The following is a 16,678-nucleotide window of genomic DNA, read 5'->3' on the forward strand; positions in this document are numbered from 1 at the left end:
CAAGCATGTTCGTTGCAGATACTTTGTTCCTCGCCGACAGTTCGGAAGACCAAATCTGTCGGATGAGACGTTTGTATCTGCTTCGGAGAGTATTCTTTATAGGTGTCACATCCTGAATGCGGCTCTGTGGCACGCCCTGGTATGTATAAGTCTTTCCAGCGCAAAGGTGTCGTATGGCGCTTCTATCAACGAGCTCAGGATCTTCAGGGATGCCATTAAGTTTTTCTCGCTTCAAATAAACCTTGGCGCATTTGTCTAACCCAAATTCCATTCCAATTTCCTTAGTATATCGTTCGAGCAGGTTTGCCGCACAAGTACCCGTTGGAATGGCGCAGTGCTAGAGATAGTGGCAATAATGGCAAAAGAGGAGTGGGCGCATGGTGTCGCCCTGAAAAACACTTCTCTGAAACGTGACCTTGTTAGTTGTCACACGATTTTTGCCAGATGAGATAGTAAATCTGGTTTTCCAAAGCGGCATCAATCTCTCTATGCACCCAACTATTTGCGGATGAACCTTTAAAATTTCCAAAAGACAGATGATAAGTCTATGGGAGGTCGAATCGAAAGCTTTCCGATAATCAATCCAGGTCATCGATAGGTCACGCTGGTAGAATGCTGCATCTTTGCAGACACATCTATCGATGAGCAGGTTCTCCCGACATCCGGCTACGCCTTTCTTTGAACCTCGTTGTTCATAAATTTCTTGCCACATACGTTCAATTGCCCGAACAATCCTATCATTTAGGATAGCTGTGAACATCTTATAAAGCGTGTTCAGACAAGTTATTGGCCTGTAGTTCTTCGGGTCAGCTAAGTTGCCTATTTTCGGCAGGAGTATTGTGCGCCTTTCCACCAACCACTCTGGAATCGGCTCTTCCGACTTCAAATATGAGGTGAAAATACGGGCCAAATGCTGATGGGTTGAAGAAAACTTCTTCCACCAGAAGGTTTTGATACAATTTGGTCCCGGTGAGGAATAGTTCTTCATGCCTCTTAATACTTTTTTCACCTCCTCGGTAGTGATGGGTGGGCGTTCTTTATCAGGTGTTATGAGGGCAACACATAACTCCTTGAAGCTATTTATATTTTCTAAGTCTTCGTCCAGCCTATGCTGAACTTCGTAGACTTCTCTCCAAAATACTTCGACCTCCTCTGGTTTGGGTGTGTGTTCGACAGTAACTGGAGGGTCTTGGAAGAGTCGAGATGGGTCCGAGAGAAGCTGTTGATTTTCTCTGACCCACCTCTCTCTCCGCTCTAGACTTCTCTTAGCGTCAGATAGTATACGTATTCTCTCAACAATATGCTGCCTAATGGTCAGCAGCTTTGACTTGTTAAGTGTGTGATAACGGGTCCGGAGTTCGCGCGCGAACTTTCGAACCTTGGCGGTAAAATTCCTGCCAGATGTGATGTAGTCAATCACACATTGAATTCAGGACGCGTACTGTCTTGCCCAGCCTATCTTTATGGCAAGTTGATGCATTCGTCTTTTGTTCTTATGATCATCCGTTGGTTTTGTTTTACGGTACGCATCGGCCAAAGCTCTCGCTGCATTATACAGACAATAATTGATAGCCCAGAGGTCGGCTTCACCGGAAAAATGTCCACGAAGCTCGTCATCCATTTCAGTCAGATCTTGCTTGAGAGAAACCTTGGTGTTGCTGTTTCTCCGGGTCGTAAAGCATCGCTCTTCATCTATTGGATGCCTGCCCGCGGTTGGTCTTAGTGTCGCCTCTCTTTCTTTGTTGCCGGCTTGTTCTAGCTGTGGTAGAGTAGGCGTTCCGCTAACATAGCCCCTTTTACGGAGTAGTTCAGCATGGTTTCGCAGACTTTGCTGAGAAAAGTGCGATAGCTCCGGGTGTTTCTCGAACCACAGAGCATGCAGCCTTGCCATGTAACCCCGTTCACGGGCCACACTCGCATCGTAGCACTCTAGCAAATCGTGATTCGGTTGCTCCGTCCACCCAAAGGTCGCGAGATCCCGCCGATCCATCGCATTGAATCCATTTTCATTGGCTCCCCCAGCTCTAGATTGGTCGGCATTGTTGGCCGACCCATTGTCGGGAGTCCTGCGCGTTCTGTTGTTTTGAACCGCACTTACTATAACTATGTCTGGTGTTGTCATTGTTGTTCCCACGAGAAGCTAGGGAAAGGGGTTCGTCCATCCTTGTAGAGCTCCGCATGCAAGGATAAGGCTGCGTACTCTGAGAGGTCGCCCGGTATCCCAGAGTCACCGTTCTAGACACCTCACCGAGGTGCCATTCAGCTTTCGGCACGGTTTTCACACCTCCGCTTGGGGGTTAATTCCTGCGGGACCACCCCTGGACAATTGTCCGCGATTGCCTATTTATTTTTGTAACCATATTCAGCAAAAACCCTTGGTACAGGGATCCTCTATCCGCAACCCGAGGACGCGTTCGGTGGCTTTGTCATAGGCCTTTCGGTTTGATTCTAGAGGAATCAAAACCGAACCGAATATATATATATATATATATAATTTACTTATAAATTTATGAAATTAAAAAAATCGAAAATTAATTAAAATAAATAAATGTATAAATATAATGAAATATAAAAAGAAATATAATTAAATCTAGACAAAGTATTAAAAATATATATGTATATATATGTAATATACATATATTTATGTTATTTTTATTATTTGTGTATTGTCAGAAAATGTTCAAGCTGGTTATTGAATATAATTTGCCCTAATCTGAACTTGTAGAAGCATTATTTGGCTCCATTTCTATATTGACACTAAAAAAACCAATATTTACTCCAACAATAACTGCACAAAAGAATGTGTGACTGCAAACACTATGGAAAATAAAGTATATCCGAATATTTGTATGATTTTAAAGACAAATCTTGGGAAAATCGCTATCAATGCTTCTTGTGCCGCCATTTTGTTCCTTCGATTTCAATCATATCGATTATGGTAGGTATTCGATTGCACTGAACTCGATTTTGAACCAAACATCATTTGAAACAAAGCCATTAAATTTAGTTATATTTTTTGGTGAGATCTACAAGAATCATTATTATCATTGGCAGTGGTTGACATTCACTAACAACATTGATAAATAACATTTTAATTTGTCACAATTGTCCAGTATTAGTGCAATCGAATGCTTACTATTAATTGGGTTTAGCGTTCGCACCACTGAAAGCGAGTGAATGAGTAAGCGAAAATCTTAGATCAAAATAGCGCTGGGGAGAAGCAGAGACGAGATGCTGTCAGAGCTTTTCCAAAGATTTTCGATTAAAATCACAACAAATTTCGGATATTCCTAATTTCCCATAGTGTTTTTAGTAAAAAAGGTCATTGTGCTCAGTTGCGTTTTCAATAAACCTTGTTTTTTATTGTGGATATATAAATCTATAAAAATGACGCTTCGTTTGGCTTTTCATCATTCAGTCAAGCTCAATGCAATTTATATATAAAATTGTATTATTTTTACCATACAAAGAAGGAATTTTGCCTATGACTTCTTGCATTGACTACAAAGGAGACTTGGGCAAAGTGAATATTCGAAATTTGGTATATTTAGGTGTGATAATGTGCAACAATAATATACGTGATGTACGAAAGTCAAAAAGGCTTTCTGAGTTATGAAATTCCCCTATTTCTAGATTTTTAGGAATCGTTTTTGCTGGGTTCAACAGGAATCAATATGAGCTCTGCAATTTAAAAGACTTGGAAGATAAAAATAAATTATTATTACGAAAATATATATATATTTTTTTTATCTGATTCGGAAAGAAATTGGATGCAGTTGGAAGAGTAAAGTGGGTAGTCATTTGGAAATAAATCCGAAATATTCGGCGTAATTCGAAAATGATTTGAAAGAAGTCGGAGTGGGACATTCGGAAAGATTCGGAAAGATTCTGGGGCAGCTCGGAGTTCGGAAAGAAATCGGAAGCAAAGTTCTCATACAATTTGGAAAGGAACGGAACCAGCATATAAAGAATGATCATTTTCCATTGCGCAATAATTTTAAGGAAGATTTGGAAGAAAAGCTGATGAGTTTTAGTAAATATGATTCTGAAAGTCTCGTTCATACATGCTGTTTCTCTAGAGCATAATTGGCGGACATGTTCAGAAGCTAAACTTATCCATAGAACATTTCGACTGACTTTCTTATTAATTTTGATCAGGTGAACTGCGGTTCGGAACGGACGAGTCTACGTTCAATGCCATTCTCGTGCAAAGAAATATTGCCCAACTGAATGAGATTTTCCAAGAATACGCAAACATAACAGGACACGGAATTGATGAAGCCATTGAGAATGAATTCTCGGGAGATATAAAGAAGGGTCTCCTTTCCATTGGTAAATGTTGTTGATCTAAATTAGTATTAAATTAAAATTAGATTTTATTTTCTATTATTTGTGGAACAGTAACTATAATTTTTTATCTTATTTCAGTTAAGGTTGTAAAGGATAGAGCTGGCTTCTTTGCTGAACAACTTTACAAAAGTATGAAAGGTTTGGGAACGGATGATCGTCGTTTGATTCGCCTGATCGTTACTCGCTCTGAAATAGACCTGGGAGAAATAAAACATGCATTTATGGAAAAATATGGAAAGTCTTTAGAAGACATGATATCAGTTAGTAACTTTATAATACCTTTAATAATTTTATCTTGCAATTACTGTAACCATTTGGAATTGAAATAAATTTGTGTTCTCAGGGAGACTGTTCAGGACACTACAAGAAATGTTTACTGGCACTCGTTTCGTAAAATACGATCGGATTGACTGATTAATCATCTTCATTCTATCAGTAAAATCGGTTATCTTGCATTTACAAGTTTCAATGTATAGATCTAAGTAGAAGAATTCCATGAAGAATTTTAGTGACAGATGAAGTAAGTAAATAAAGACGACGACAAGGAAAGTAAGTACAGTGCCTAATCATGGAAACCCTATAAAAACCAATTAAAAATTAAAAAGGAGCAATACGTTGAAAATGTTAAGAATAACTTAGTAGAACTCTTTTTCAGTCTTTTTTATTGTACGATATTGCCTCGTACAATTGTGTTACATATAAATCCTATTATGTGCAATTATACATCATAAAAACTGGTATGGTATCCCAAAAAAGCTAAGAAACATTAAGATCGTATTTGCTACTTCTCTATTGTCTCGATCTAAAATTATCATGTTATGGAAATTCTTACAGCAGTGCCAATGACGCTTCCATATTTCCTATTTTTAAATTTATATATCTATTTATAACATATTTTTAAATATTTATACTACCCAGGAAAAAGAATACAAAAAATATTAAATTTTACAAAAAAACATTTCAATCGAAGAATTTAAGAATGACGATGCACGCGAATTGTGTTCTACCGGTTTGTGAAATTTTTGATAGGTCTGCAAAATGAATCGTTTTAATCGATAATTGTATAGCCACAGCTGATTTATTCAAATTCCGTTGAATTATTTTTTTACCGGACCCATCGATAAAATAACTCAAAAAAGATTCCCGTGAAGTGGCATTCTTCAGTTTTCCGATTCAAATAATTTCCATTCAATCGATTCTTGTTTCTTGGGTATATACCGTATTGTAAACAGAGTCCATGTCTTCGAATAAAATAAGTATTATTTTTTATGTTGGCGAATGTTTAAAAAATGTTATGGAACTACTTTACGTTTTCTGACTGCACTTGTTAGTGTTATAAAATTTTAATATGTATTTTGAATAAATTATTTTCAAAGTCAATGCCATTTATTACGTATTTTCATTTGAAAGTTTCTGGTTTGGCTACCGGAGCGAGAATTTTTTTTAAACCACAAAAACTCGAGAAATGACTGAATGTATTTTCTGAGCAGGATTGTTTTAATGAATAGTTTTAATAAATAGTATGTGATAGACCGTTTTTTTTTGTTGAAATTTTTAAAAACGGCTTTGATTCCAATGGGAAATTTCGCAGTTTGAAGCACTTATAATTTTAAGCTGGTGAATTTTACAGACTAAAACCATAACTCGCTCAAATTTCAACGCTTGAATTTGAACATTTTACATTGTTAAACTCAGAACTCTAATGATTTTCAAATGTACAATTTTCTACGTTTATTTCACCGATTAACTGAATTTGAAATTCAATACTTTCAGATATAACAATATGTAACCACCGGCCGTGAAATGGGTAGCTCTACTGAAAGTTCCTATGTAGGTTCTTATACAGGAACCTACATAGGATCCTATATGTCTCACCTATAAGTGCCTTCTATAGACTATAGAAACACAATGCTCACGGCCTACAACAAGAAAAATTGGTTATTTGATATATTTTTCGATATAGAGCTGTACGCACTAAAAGTTTCCATTCGGAAAACACGTGGAAATTACGTAGAAAACTGGATCGGTAAAATCGTAATAGGTAGTACCCGGGTAGCAAACCACGTATAATACGTCACCAAATACTCTGTGTGTTTAGATGTTCTGAACAAATTTCAAAAACAGATTTAAATTTGAAAAACACTTATAACAACTTCCAGATTACTCAAGATCTGGAAATAAAATTTTAAAGCTTTTCAATGATGTTGTAACTATTTGAAATGGAAATAATTTAACTTCCAATTTACGAATGTTAAGTTACAACTTTTTCAGTTTTGAATGTTTCCAGTTCAATGATAAGGTGGATTTATATATTTTGAATTGAATTATAATCTTTGAACTCATCATTTATAAAAGGAAAAATTTCTTAATTTTGCAGTTTATCTTCATTTTGTTTAAACTTGTTTAATAGGAAAGTGTTAGTACCTTCCATTTTATATGTGCAAATTATTGAGCATTCGAATACAACAGATTTGAATTAAAATACTTTTAAATTTAAATATTAAAAATTTGAAAATCAATAGTTTTACTTTGAGTGCTTTAATTTGTCATTTCTTTTTTAATACTTGAAATAGATTTTTTTAACCGTAGAGTTCGAAGTTTTTAATTTTTGTTGGGCGTGAAAAATGTCAGAGAATCTTGAAAAAACTGGACATTTTTTTCGTAACAATTGGTGTGCGCATGTCACGCGCACGTCGATGCGCACATGACATTAATGCCAAAATTCACCATGTTCGCCCATATTTTGTGATTGTAACTGAAGTGCATGCACAAGGTGTGGCACAATGCGAGTATGTTTACAATCACCCTGTGACGAAATTTTGCGGCGCGCAACATGAGTACCTAGTGGGGACACAAAATGTTTAATTTACAAATTAACAAAATTTATTATTTAATGCTTATAAAAGCTATAAATTGCATTTTTAATAAGGGTGTCATCGCAAAGCAGAATATCATAGATGTAATAGGGATAGAGAATCTATATTGTTTGTAATCATGAGAGTGAAAGAGATAAATATATCTGCCCGTTTCTTTCACTCTCGCTTTACGCCGCCAATTTCTGCGCACATGGGACTGTGCGGGACTAGCCGACCAGCCCAGTACGCCCAGCAACGCGTCGGTGTGTGGCGGTTCTAGTTTTGTGAGAATCACGAAGTACTACAAGAAGACCGCACGCCATGTATTTCGACTGGCGCCAGCTCGCGATCGCCTATCCTCGGAGTTTTATGCCTTCCCAGATTAAACTTCCCTTCAGTGAAAATATAAAATTAGAAATTGTCGTCTGTTATATATTATCCCAGATAACAATTGGTGCGCAGGATGTGCGCACTGTGGAGGCATTTGTGCGCATTAATCCGCCCGACGTGCTTTCCGATCAGGACAACAGTTTGCAATTACATAACAACATTAATGGTTATACTTATACCGGTACCAAATTTACATCACGTGTTCTCGTAGTTCCTAGAGTTTCCCCGCTCGTAGCGCTATCATCTGGGAAGAAATGAAAATTTTTGGGCAGTCGATCGCGATTGGGGGTTTTTCCTACCATCCCTGCTATAGGTGTGCTATTTTGTTAATAAATTCCGATACATTTAATTCAACCTTTTTATTTACCTCCTTTAATATAAATAAATAATTTTAGGATATTACGCCCATGCGCACCGAGTGTTTGCTTCATGCACGCACGCGCGTGCCTCGCATGGCATGCGTCGCAAATGCACCTCCGTCGATGGCGCATCTGAGTGCTAATCGAAACGCACGTCGCGCGGATTGATCAGCTCACATGCCTCCACAGTGCGCGCATCCTGTGCACTAATTGTCATCTGGGATACTTCATAGCAGACGACAATTTCTAATTTTATATTTTCACTGAAGGGAAGTTTAATCTGGGAAGACATAAAACTCCGAGGACAGGCGATCGCTAGCTGGCGCCGCAGTCGAAATACATGGCGTGCGGGCTCCTTGTTGTACTTCGTGATTCTCGCAAAAATAGAACCGGCACACACCGATACGTTGCAATGTTGCAAAAGGCACTGGGCTAGACGGCTAGTTCCGCTCCGCACAGTGTCATGTGCGCAGAAAATGGCGGCGTAAAGCGAGAGTGAAAGAGACGGGCAGATCTATTTATCTCGTTTACTCTCATGATTACAAAGAATATAGACTCTCTGTCTCTTTCACATCTATGATATTCTGCTTTGTGATTCTGTTGCGCTACACCTACAAGACGGCACCCTTATTAAAAAGGAAATTTATAGCTTTTACAAGCATTAAATAATAAATTGTGTTAATTTATAAATTAAACATTTTGTGTCCCCAGTGGGTAGTGACGCGCCTGTGCGCGCCAAAAAATTTTGTCACTGGGTGATTGTAAACATGCTCGCATTGTGCCACACTTTGTGCACGCACTTCGGTTACAATCACAAAATGTGGACGAACATGGTGAATTTTGGCATGCATTTCATGCGCGCATCGACGTGCGCGTGACATGCGCGCACGAATTGTTATCTGGGATCGAGTATGTGTCAGTTGGTGTCACGATCGCAGTAATAATGCTTGTGTAGTTTATACAATTATATGAATAATGCCATTAAAACAAGAGGAGAAATATAAAAACAATAGAACGCAAGTATTGATATTGAGAATTTCGCGTCTAATACCTCTCTCTTTCTGTGCCCTACTAGCCGAATCACAGCCCTTACAAAAACAATGCGACGTTATTGTATCACTTATTATATAGGTTTTTAGCACTGATACTTTGCACAACTATTTTTTCCTCTAAACACAAACAGTTTGCAATTGTACAACGACATTAATAGGTTCTATTTATACCAGTACCAAATTTACATCGCATTTTCTCGTAGTGCCTAGAGTTTCCGCACGTAGCGCTATCATCTGGGAAGACATGAAAATTTGAGGACAGTCGATCGCGATTGTGGGCTTTTTTCCACCACCCCCGCTATAGGCGTGCTATTTTGTTAATAAATTCCGATACATTTATTTAATTCAACCTTTTTATTTACCTCCTTCAATATAAATAAATAATTTTAGGATAGTCAGCCGACGCGCACCAGATGTTTGCTTCATGCACGCACGCGCGTGCGTCGCATTGCGTGCGACGCATATGCACAAAATCTGATTCTGCGCAGCAATTGCTATCTGGGGGCATGTGATACTTAGAAAATGATCGATTTTACCAGTTTTAGGTTGCCCCAGATTTTTTTCTAGAATAATAAATGTTTTGTCTTTAAAATTTGAGAAATTATAGCGAAAATGCTAACGGACGTCCCTGCACACTTTTTTGTGGGATAATCTAAAAAAATTCAATTTGGTTAAATTTGATTAATTTACTGGGTGCTTAGGAATTAGTATCGACTTTATCAGTATTAAATTTCCCCGGTTTTTTTCCCGGATTCATAAATATTTTGTCTTCAAAATCTGAGGAATGATAGCGAATATGTTAACGGACGTCCCTGCAAACTTTTTTGTGGGTTAATACCAAAAAAATTTGATTTTTCTAAAACAGTGTGTATATTTCGATGTTATGTGTGTTACAATTCTTTCCCATAATTATTCTAGAGTGCTTACCGACAGCAACAGTATGACAGAGAACTACATTACCGGAATGAAAGAAAGCTGAAAAATGACCCTAACCTAAAAATAATGCACATGTATAACATTTTTATTTATCATAATACAATTTTGCAGTTATTATCTCTCAAAAAAGAGTCCAGGGACGTCGGTTATGAAATTTTATAGCATCTCCGAATTCAGTTTTAAAAAATTATCATTTTTGTGGAAAAAAAGGCGGGGGAACTTCACCAGATGGGCCACACGACGAAGTATCACATGCCACCTTGATATGTGTACACACATACTTAAAAATCAGTACTTTAATAAAGTTTGATTTCCGAGCAAAAAAATGTTCACGTTCAAAAGGACACTATAAAACCAAAACTATAATTTGGGCAGCTCCAACTCACTTCCACAACCCATTTCAAAAATCTCTTATGCAAAGTATCAACTCTCTTGTGTTCTTTCCAACCCAGATTTCCACACCATAGCTTAACACTGGCCATACTAATACATCAAACATCAACACTCTCATCTTCCAGTCATTCTTGAACCTTCTTTTTCCCATACCCCATACTTGTCCCATTACTCTACTCGCACATTCCAGTCTCTTTCTCACCTCAAGCTCGCTTCCTCCCTTCGTTTCGTACCAAAATCCAAGGTAGCCAAACTCATCCACTAACTGCACCACCACGCCATTTATCTTCCATTCGTACTTTAATCTACCCCTTTTATTTCTAAAACACATCATCTTGGTCTTCTTCACATGTATTGTTAAACCCTTTTCTCTTACATATTCTTCGAACACTCTCATCAACAGATTCATATCTCTTTCGTCATCCGCTAATAGCGCTACGTCATCTGCATATGACAGTGAATACAGTTTGCGCGTTCCTTATGTTGCCCCTCCTTTCCCTTTCCTTTCCAACTTCTCCTCTAAATCTGCCAGAAGAATAATGAATAGTAGTGGGCTCAAAGGACACCCTTGCCTGAGCCCCTTTCCTTTCCAGAGTTCCTCACCTATTTTATCTCATATCTTCACTTTTATCTTAGTATCCACAAATATTTCTTTTATCATCTCTATTAAACCTTCGTCTACTCTCTCTTTAATGGCTGCCTATAAAACCCTCCTGTTAACTGAGTCAAATGCTGCCTTAAATTCTAAAAACAATGCGACTAGCTTCCCTTTCTTCCGCCCTAGGTTTCTATTGACTAGATAGTTGAGCACGTAGGCGTTATCGATGGTCGCCATCCCTTTTATAAAACCCGTTTGGTTGTGTGGTATACTTCCCTTTTCTTCCGTCTTCCTGCAATTTTTCCATGTTATATATAATTGTAGAATAAGTAAAAAACTTAATTCTTATCTAGCCTTCTCACGCAATTCTGTTGCGCAATTTTCTTAAAAATTTATGTTGGTTTGAAAAATTTGCTTTTCAATTCAAGTAAGCTTAGGAGATATTCAGAAAATTTCAAACGATTCAAAAATAATTGAAACTTGTAAAAAATTGTTTAGCATTTTGTATGGTTTCACTTTTAACCATTTTATACCAAAAGAAAAGAAGTTTAATCAAAAAATGCTTTTTCAACCAAAGCAACTAATTTTTAATTAAAATAGATCAATTTCTAAAAAGAAGAATAATTTTCTCCCAAAAAAGATTAATTTTTAACTGAGAAAAGTCAATTGTTAAGCAAAAATAAAACAACACATTTTCAAAAAAAAGTTGAGTTTTCGAATAAAAAAATTTTGAACCAAAAATGATAGTTAAATTTTCAGTATAAGAAAATGATTTTTTAACTGAAAAAAATTGAATTTTCAACAAAAATGTTAAATTATCAACCAAAAAATCAATTTTCAAACAAGAAGAATAATTTTCTATTAGAAAAAGATGTATTTTTAACTGTTCAAAATAATTTTTATTTTCGATGTAAGCAATTAATTTTCAACTGAAAAATATTTTGTACAAAAAAAAAATAAAAAATTGAATTTACAGCAGATTAGTTTAATTTTTAAAGATGGAGTTGGATTTTTAATTAAAAAATATAAATTTGTAACCGAAAATGGAATGGAATGAATTCTGAAAGAAAATTGAAAAAGAACACAAATTTTTTTATATTATTTCATAAAAATTTTAACAAGGGTGTAAAAGAGTGCGTAGTAAAATTGTGCAGTTTTCCCATGTTATTTAATTTTAGAAAAAATAAGGAACTTAATTCTTATTAAGCCTTCTTGCATAATTTTGTTGCACAATTTTTTTTCAAGTTTATGTTGGTTTAAAAAATCTGCTTTCAAATTTGAGTAAACTTAAGAGATATTCCAAAATTTTTGAAACGACATAAAAATAATTTAAACTTGTAACAATTTGTTAAGAATTTTTTAAGATTTCACGAAAATGAAAAAAAAAAATAGAAAAATGTTAGGTTCCTTGGAATATTTAAAGTAATTGTTTATTTCGAAAAATTACTTTTAAGAGATCATTTTAAAACATTTAAAAAAGAGTCTGAAAAATTTTAAAGGCAATTTTTGTTTAATTTTGCAGAATTAAAAGAAAATCAGGAAAAATCTGAATAATTTTTAAAGATTAGAAGATCTGACAAGATTAGAAAAAAAGAATTATTTCCCTATTATTCGTTTGAAAATTTGTAATTATTTGTTATTTAAAAAAATGTAATTTATAGGAAAGTTAAAAAGGTTTCGAAACAAATCAAAGGATTTCATAAAATTTAAAAGAATTCCGAATGATTTTATGGAGATAAAAATATTTTTCTTAAAATTCCTGGGAAAAATTTAGAAGATTATAAGTAAGTTTTTTACATTTTGAATGAATTTTCAAAATTTTAAGAAAAATTTTAGTCAGTTCAAAATATGTTAAGTAATTTAGGTCGCATTAAAACTTGCAAAGATTTCCGAAAATTTATCAAATATTTCTTTTTTTCTTCCAAACTTCTAAATGTTCTAAATATCTTTTAAGAAGACTCGAATTTTCACTAATATTTAGTAAAATCCAATAAAATGAAAATATTTAAAGTCTTATTTGTTCGTTTTTGACACATCTCTTTTCAGGCTATTTTAGGTTATAATCAAAATTTTGGGGACTTCAAGAGAAAAAGCCGAAAAGTTATTAACTTGACCTCATATTCCTTAGTGATATATGAAAACTTTACGAAACCTTTAATATCTTAAAATACTTATCTCATTATTACAAAATGTAGCTTTTACAATTTGATTTCCATTATAAAATAATTGTAATTGTAAATAATTGTAAAATAAATTTAACAAATTTTATTTTATGAGGAAATATCGCGTGATTTTAAAAGGAGAAAACAATTCTAAAAGTACTTTTTTGTATAGAATCTTAAAAACTAAGGAACATACTATTAGAATATTTTTTCTTGATTCTGCCCTAGGGTCAAACATGGTACAAAAAATCATCGTGAAATTTCATATAAAAACTGTACTCTGTATATATTATTTTTAAAAATGAAAGATAATCATAATTTTATAAATATTCCTAAATTTTATTTTATTATGGTGCTTAGGGAATAGATTTCAGAAATAAAATTATAAAAGTATTTCCATTAGTTAGTAAAACACTATGTAGAATCGCCTTTCAAATTATACAAAAAAAATCCAAAAATGTTAACCAACGGTTGTACAGATTTGGCTTTAACCTTATGGACCAGTTTCAGAAATGTATATTTCCTTTATCGTTTTTCAGCACATGATATTGCTCAGAAATTCATACAGTTGTCTGTTAGAAAATCCCATACATTTTTTAATAAAATTTCTTTACACACCTTCAAAGAAAAATTTTCAGCCTGAGAAGAAATGCGCTGAAAGTAATTTTTTAAAAATCATTAAAATTTTAAAGACTGATAATTGCACACAATTTCCAGGTGCATCTTTCTTTTCTTCTGAAAGAATTTTGAGATTTTTCAGTTTTTTAAATAAGTTTATCCTACGTTCTGAAACTCTTCTGAAGTTTAAATTATTTTTGAATTTCATTAATTCTGCTAAATATATCTTGAATTTATTCGATTATTTAAATTTTTAAAAACTTTTTTATCATACCGAATTGAAAAATTTTGCTTTCAAAACCTTCTACACTTTTTTTTCGAAATTTTAGGAAATCGTTTGATGTGCTAAAAGTCTTCTTTAATTTTTTTTAAGTTCATTTTTCAAAATAAAAAATCATTAAAAATTGCACTCGAATATTAGGAAAATAATTCTTTTTTTTAATCTTGCCAGACCATCTAATCTTTAAAAATTATTCAAATTTTTACGTTTTTTTTTAATTCAGCAATAGAAAAAAAAATTGCCTTTAAAATTTTTAAGATGCTTTGACAATTTTTGAAATCTTCTGTGATGTTTTGAAATGTTTCAAAATAATCTCCTGAAATTAATTTTTCGAAATAAAAAATTTATTTGAATTATTGCTAGGAACCTAACAGAATTTTTGTCATTTTCGTGAAACCTTACGAAATTCTTAAAAAATCATTGAAAGTTTTAATTATTTTTGAATCCTTTCAAAATGGTTCTCGCGCTTCGTGCTCGATTATGTATTTACCTCGCGCTACGCGCTCGGGCTTTATATTTTCGCACATTTTTGCGCAAACATTTTAAAGTTAAGACTCAAAACAGCCGCCACTGTAATTTTGTGATTGTGAATTCTCTTACTTTAAAAAAGCTTAGCTCGAGAGTTTGAGCCCACCTACGGCACGCGACTGAGGGCAATCGCACTCGCGCTTAGTCTTTGCATTTCTTCCGCATTCGGACACAGACCTTTTAAAATCAAAGGTAAACGGACCGACAACTGTAATTTTGTGATTTTTAACTCTCTTTTATTAAAGCTTTTTTGGATTTAACGAACACATTCTCATCACGTATTTCGTGCTTCGCACTCGATTTTGTCCAACCTGTCAACTTTTCTACATGATACACAACCCTTTTATATCGATTATAATACATTTTTATGTAACTCTGCCAGGGATTACTTATTAAAAAATTGCAAGATAAAAAGCAAATTGTATTTATCATGATTATTTTTGTATTTGTTTCTTATTTTGCTTTAAATTTTATTCTAAGCTGCTCTGAAATATGTATCATTTCAATAAATGTATATCATTACAATTCATAATATGCATAAAAATTGATTCATACTAATTCTTATTTCCTTGTTTTTACCATTTTTTTATTTTTAATGTTGTTTTTTACGATTAAATAAAAAGTACTGCGCATCTGAATAGGGTCTAATACAGGAACCTATATAGGTCCTATAAAGGAGCCTATGTCCTCTTTCGTCTTTTCTGTGCTTTTTCCAAAAAGTTAATTTTTAAATTTTTATTCTTATGTTTTACGATTAAAAGAAAATCTACTCGTCCTATCGAAAAATAATTAATAATAAATTTATAGATCTTTTTAGGCGAACAAGTTTTGTCTGGTAATTTAAGTCCATACCTTGTATCGTTTTTTCAACCAAATTTAATATTTTTATTTAGAGTGTTATTTTTTACGACTAAAGCAAAAAATAACTGTCCTATCAGAAATTATAGCTCTTTTTTGGATGAATAAGTTTTGTCTCATTTTTTCTCGTACCTTATATCGAAAAGTGATTCATTCTTGATTTGTAGTTCTTTTCAGGGCGCGCAATTTGAGCTTTTATCATTTTTTCGTATCTTGCATAGTTTGACCAAAAAATGGAATTTTTGGATTTTTCATTATTTTTGGTACGATCAAGTTTGGAGTGTTCAACTTCTCGACCAAATTAAAAAAGTTGTTATAATATTGTAGGGCTTTCAAAAAGCAACGTTTTTCTTCTCCAGACTTTTCTTCGTATCATGCGTTGTTTGGCTTAAATTGTTCATTTTAGTTTGTTTTTCTGGATTTTGAAAATGCTATAACTCTAGTCATTTTTGATTTTTCAAAAAAAGTTATTAGGATAAATCGTTAAATTTTTTGAATTCTATGAATAACCGTACAGAGAGTTTTTGAATTTTTAAAAAAGTGGTCTCAAAAATATTCGAAGTGTGCCCACTTTTTGAATTTTAATCCAAAATGGCTGGCTAACGAACTTGACCTTTAGTTTAGGACACTAAACGAGTGTGCCAAAGGGCAATCTAATAGATTAATTTTTTCAAACGTCATCGTGTTCACAGACAGAGAGACATACAGAAATACAGACACATTCGTAAAAACCTGTTTTTCGGATTTAGGGGGTCTCGAAACGTGGACATTTGACAAAAACGGGGGGGGGGGGCAAATTTTACACAAATCTAATACCTTCTTCGATGAGAATGTAAAAATGCAAAGGGTTAAATACAATAGACCGAAGTAGACGTTCTTGCCCCCGCTCCCATTCGTTGCCATTAGGACCATTAGGCCATTAGGGCTATTATTTTATTTGTTCAGTAATCGCACAATTGTACAGCTAATCCAATTTCATCACGTATCCGTTGACAATAGGTCTAAAATAGATAGAACTTTTTTTTTGCACTATAAAATTGTGAATATTTTTTCACATGACCATGTTCAATCCATGGACATTGGAAACAAGGGACTAGGCATGCCATTGCGGGGGTGATGTAATGAGGGGGGAGGTCCGCCACCTTTTGATGTCCCGCAGCAAACATGACAGCGCCCACATGTTTTAATTTTCATGCACAGTTTGTCGGCAAAATGCTCGTGCGCATAATCAAATGGCACATCGTAAGATGGCGGCTCTCCCCACTCATGGAATTCTCCCCCCTCCCGTGGATTTAACCC

General features: G+C 34.4%; 1 protein-coding gene across 1 annotated transcript in view; it reads left to right on the forward strand.

Annotated features, from left to right (window-relative positions):
- LOC117168429 (annexin B9-like) overlaps nt 1-5,735 on the forward strand; it is a 24,310-nt gene extending 18,575 nt beyond the window's left edge. Inside the window, exons 5-7 of the mRNA XM_033354074.1 lie at nt 4,159-4,332; nt 4,429-4,610; nt 4,694-5,735. Coding sequence (XP_033209965.1) covers nt 4,159-4,332; nt 4,429-4,610; nt 4,694-4,744 — 407 coding nt within the window. The 3' untranslated portion in view covers nt 4,745-5,735. The remainder of the gene's footprint in view (nt 1-4,158; nt 4,333-4,428; nt 4,611-4,693) is intronic.
- The last annotated feature ends 10,943 nt before the right edge of the window (nt 5,736-16,678 follow it).

Source organism: Belonocnema kinseyi, chromosome 2, assembly GCF_010883055.1.
Source record: "Belonocnema kinseyi isolate 2016_QV_RU_SX_M_011 chromosome 2, B_treatae_v1, whole genome shotgun sequence".
NCBI classification, from domain to species: domain Eukaryota; kingdom Metazoa; phylum Arthropoda; class Insecta; order Hymenoptera; family Cynipidae; genus Belonocnema; species Belonocnema kinseyi.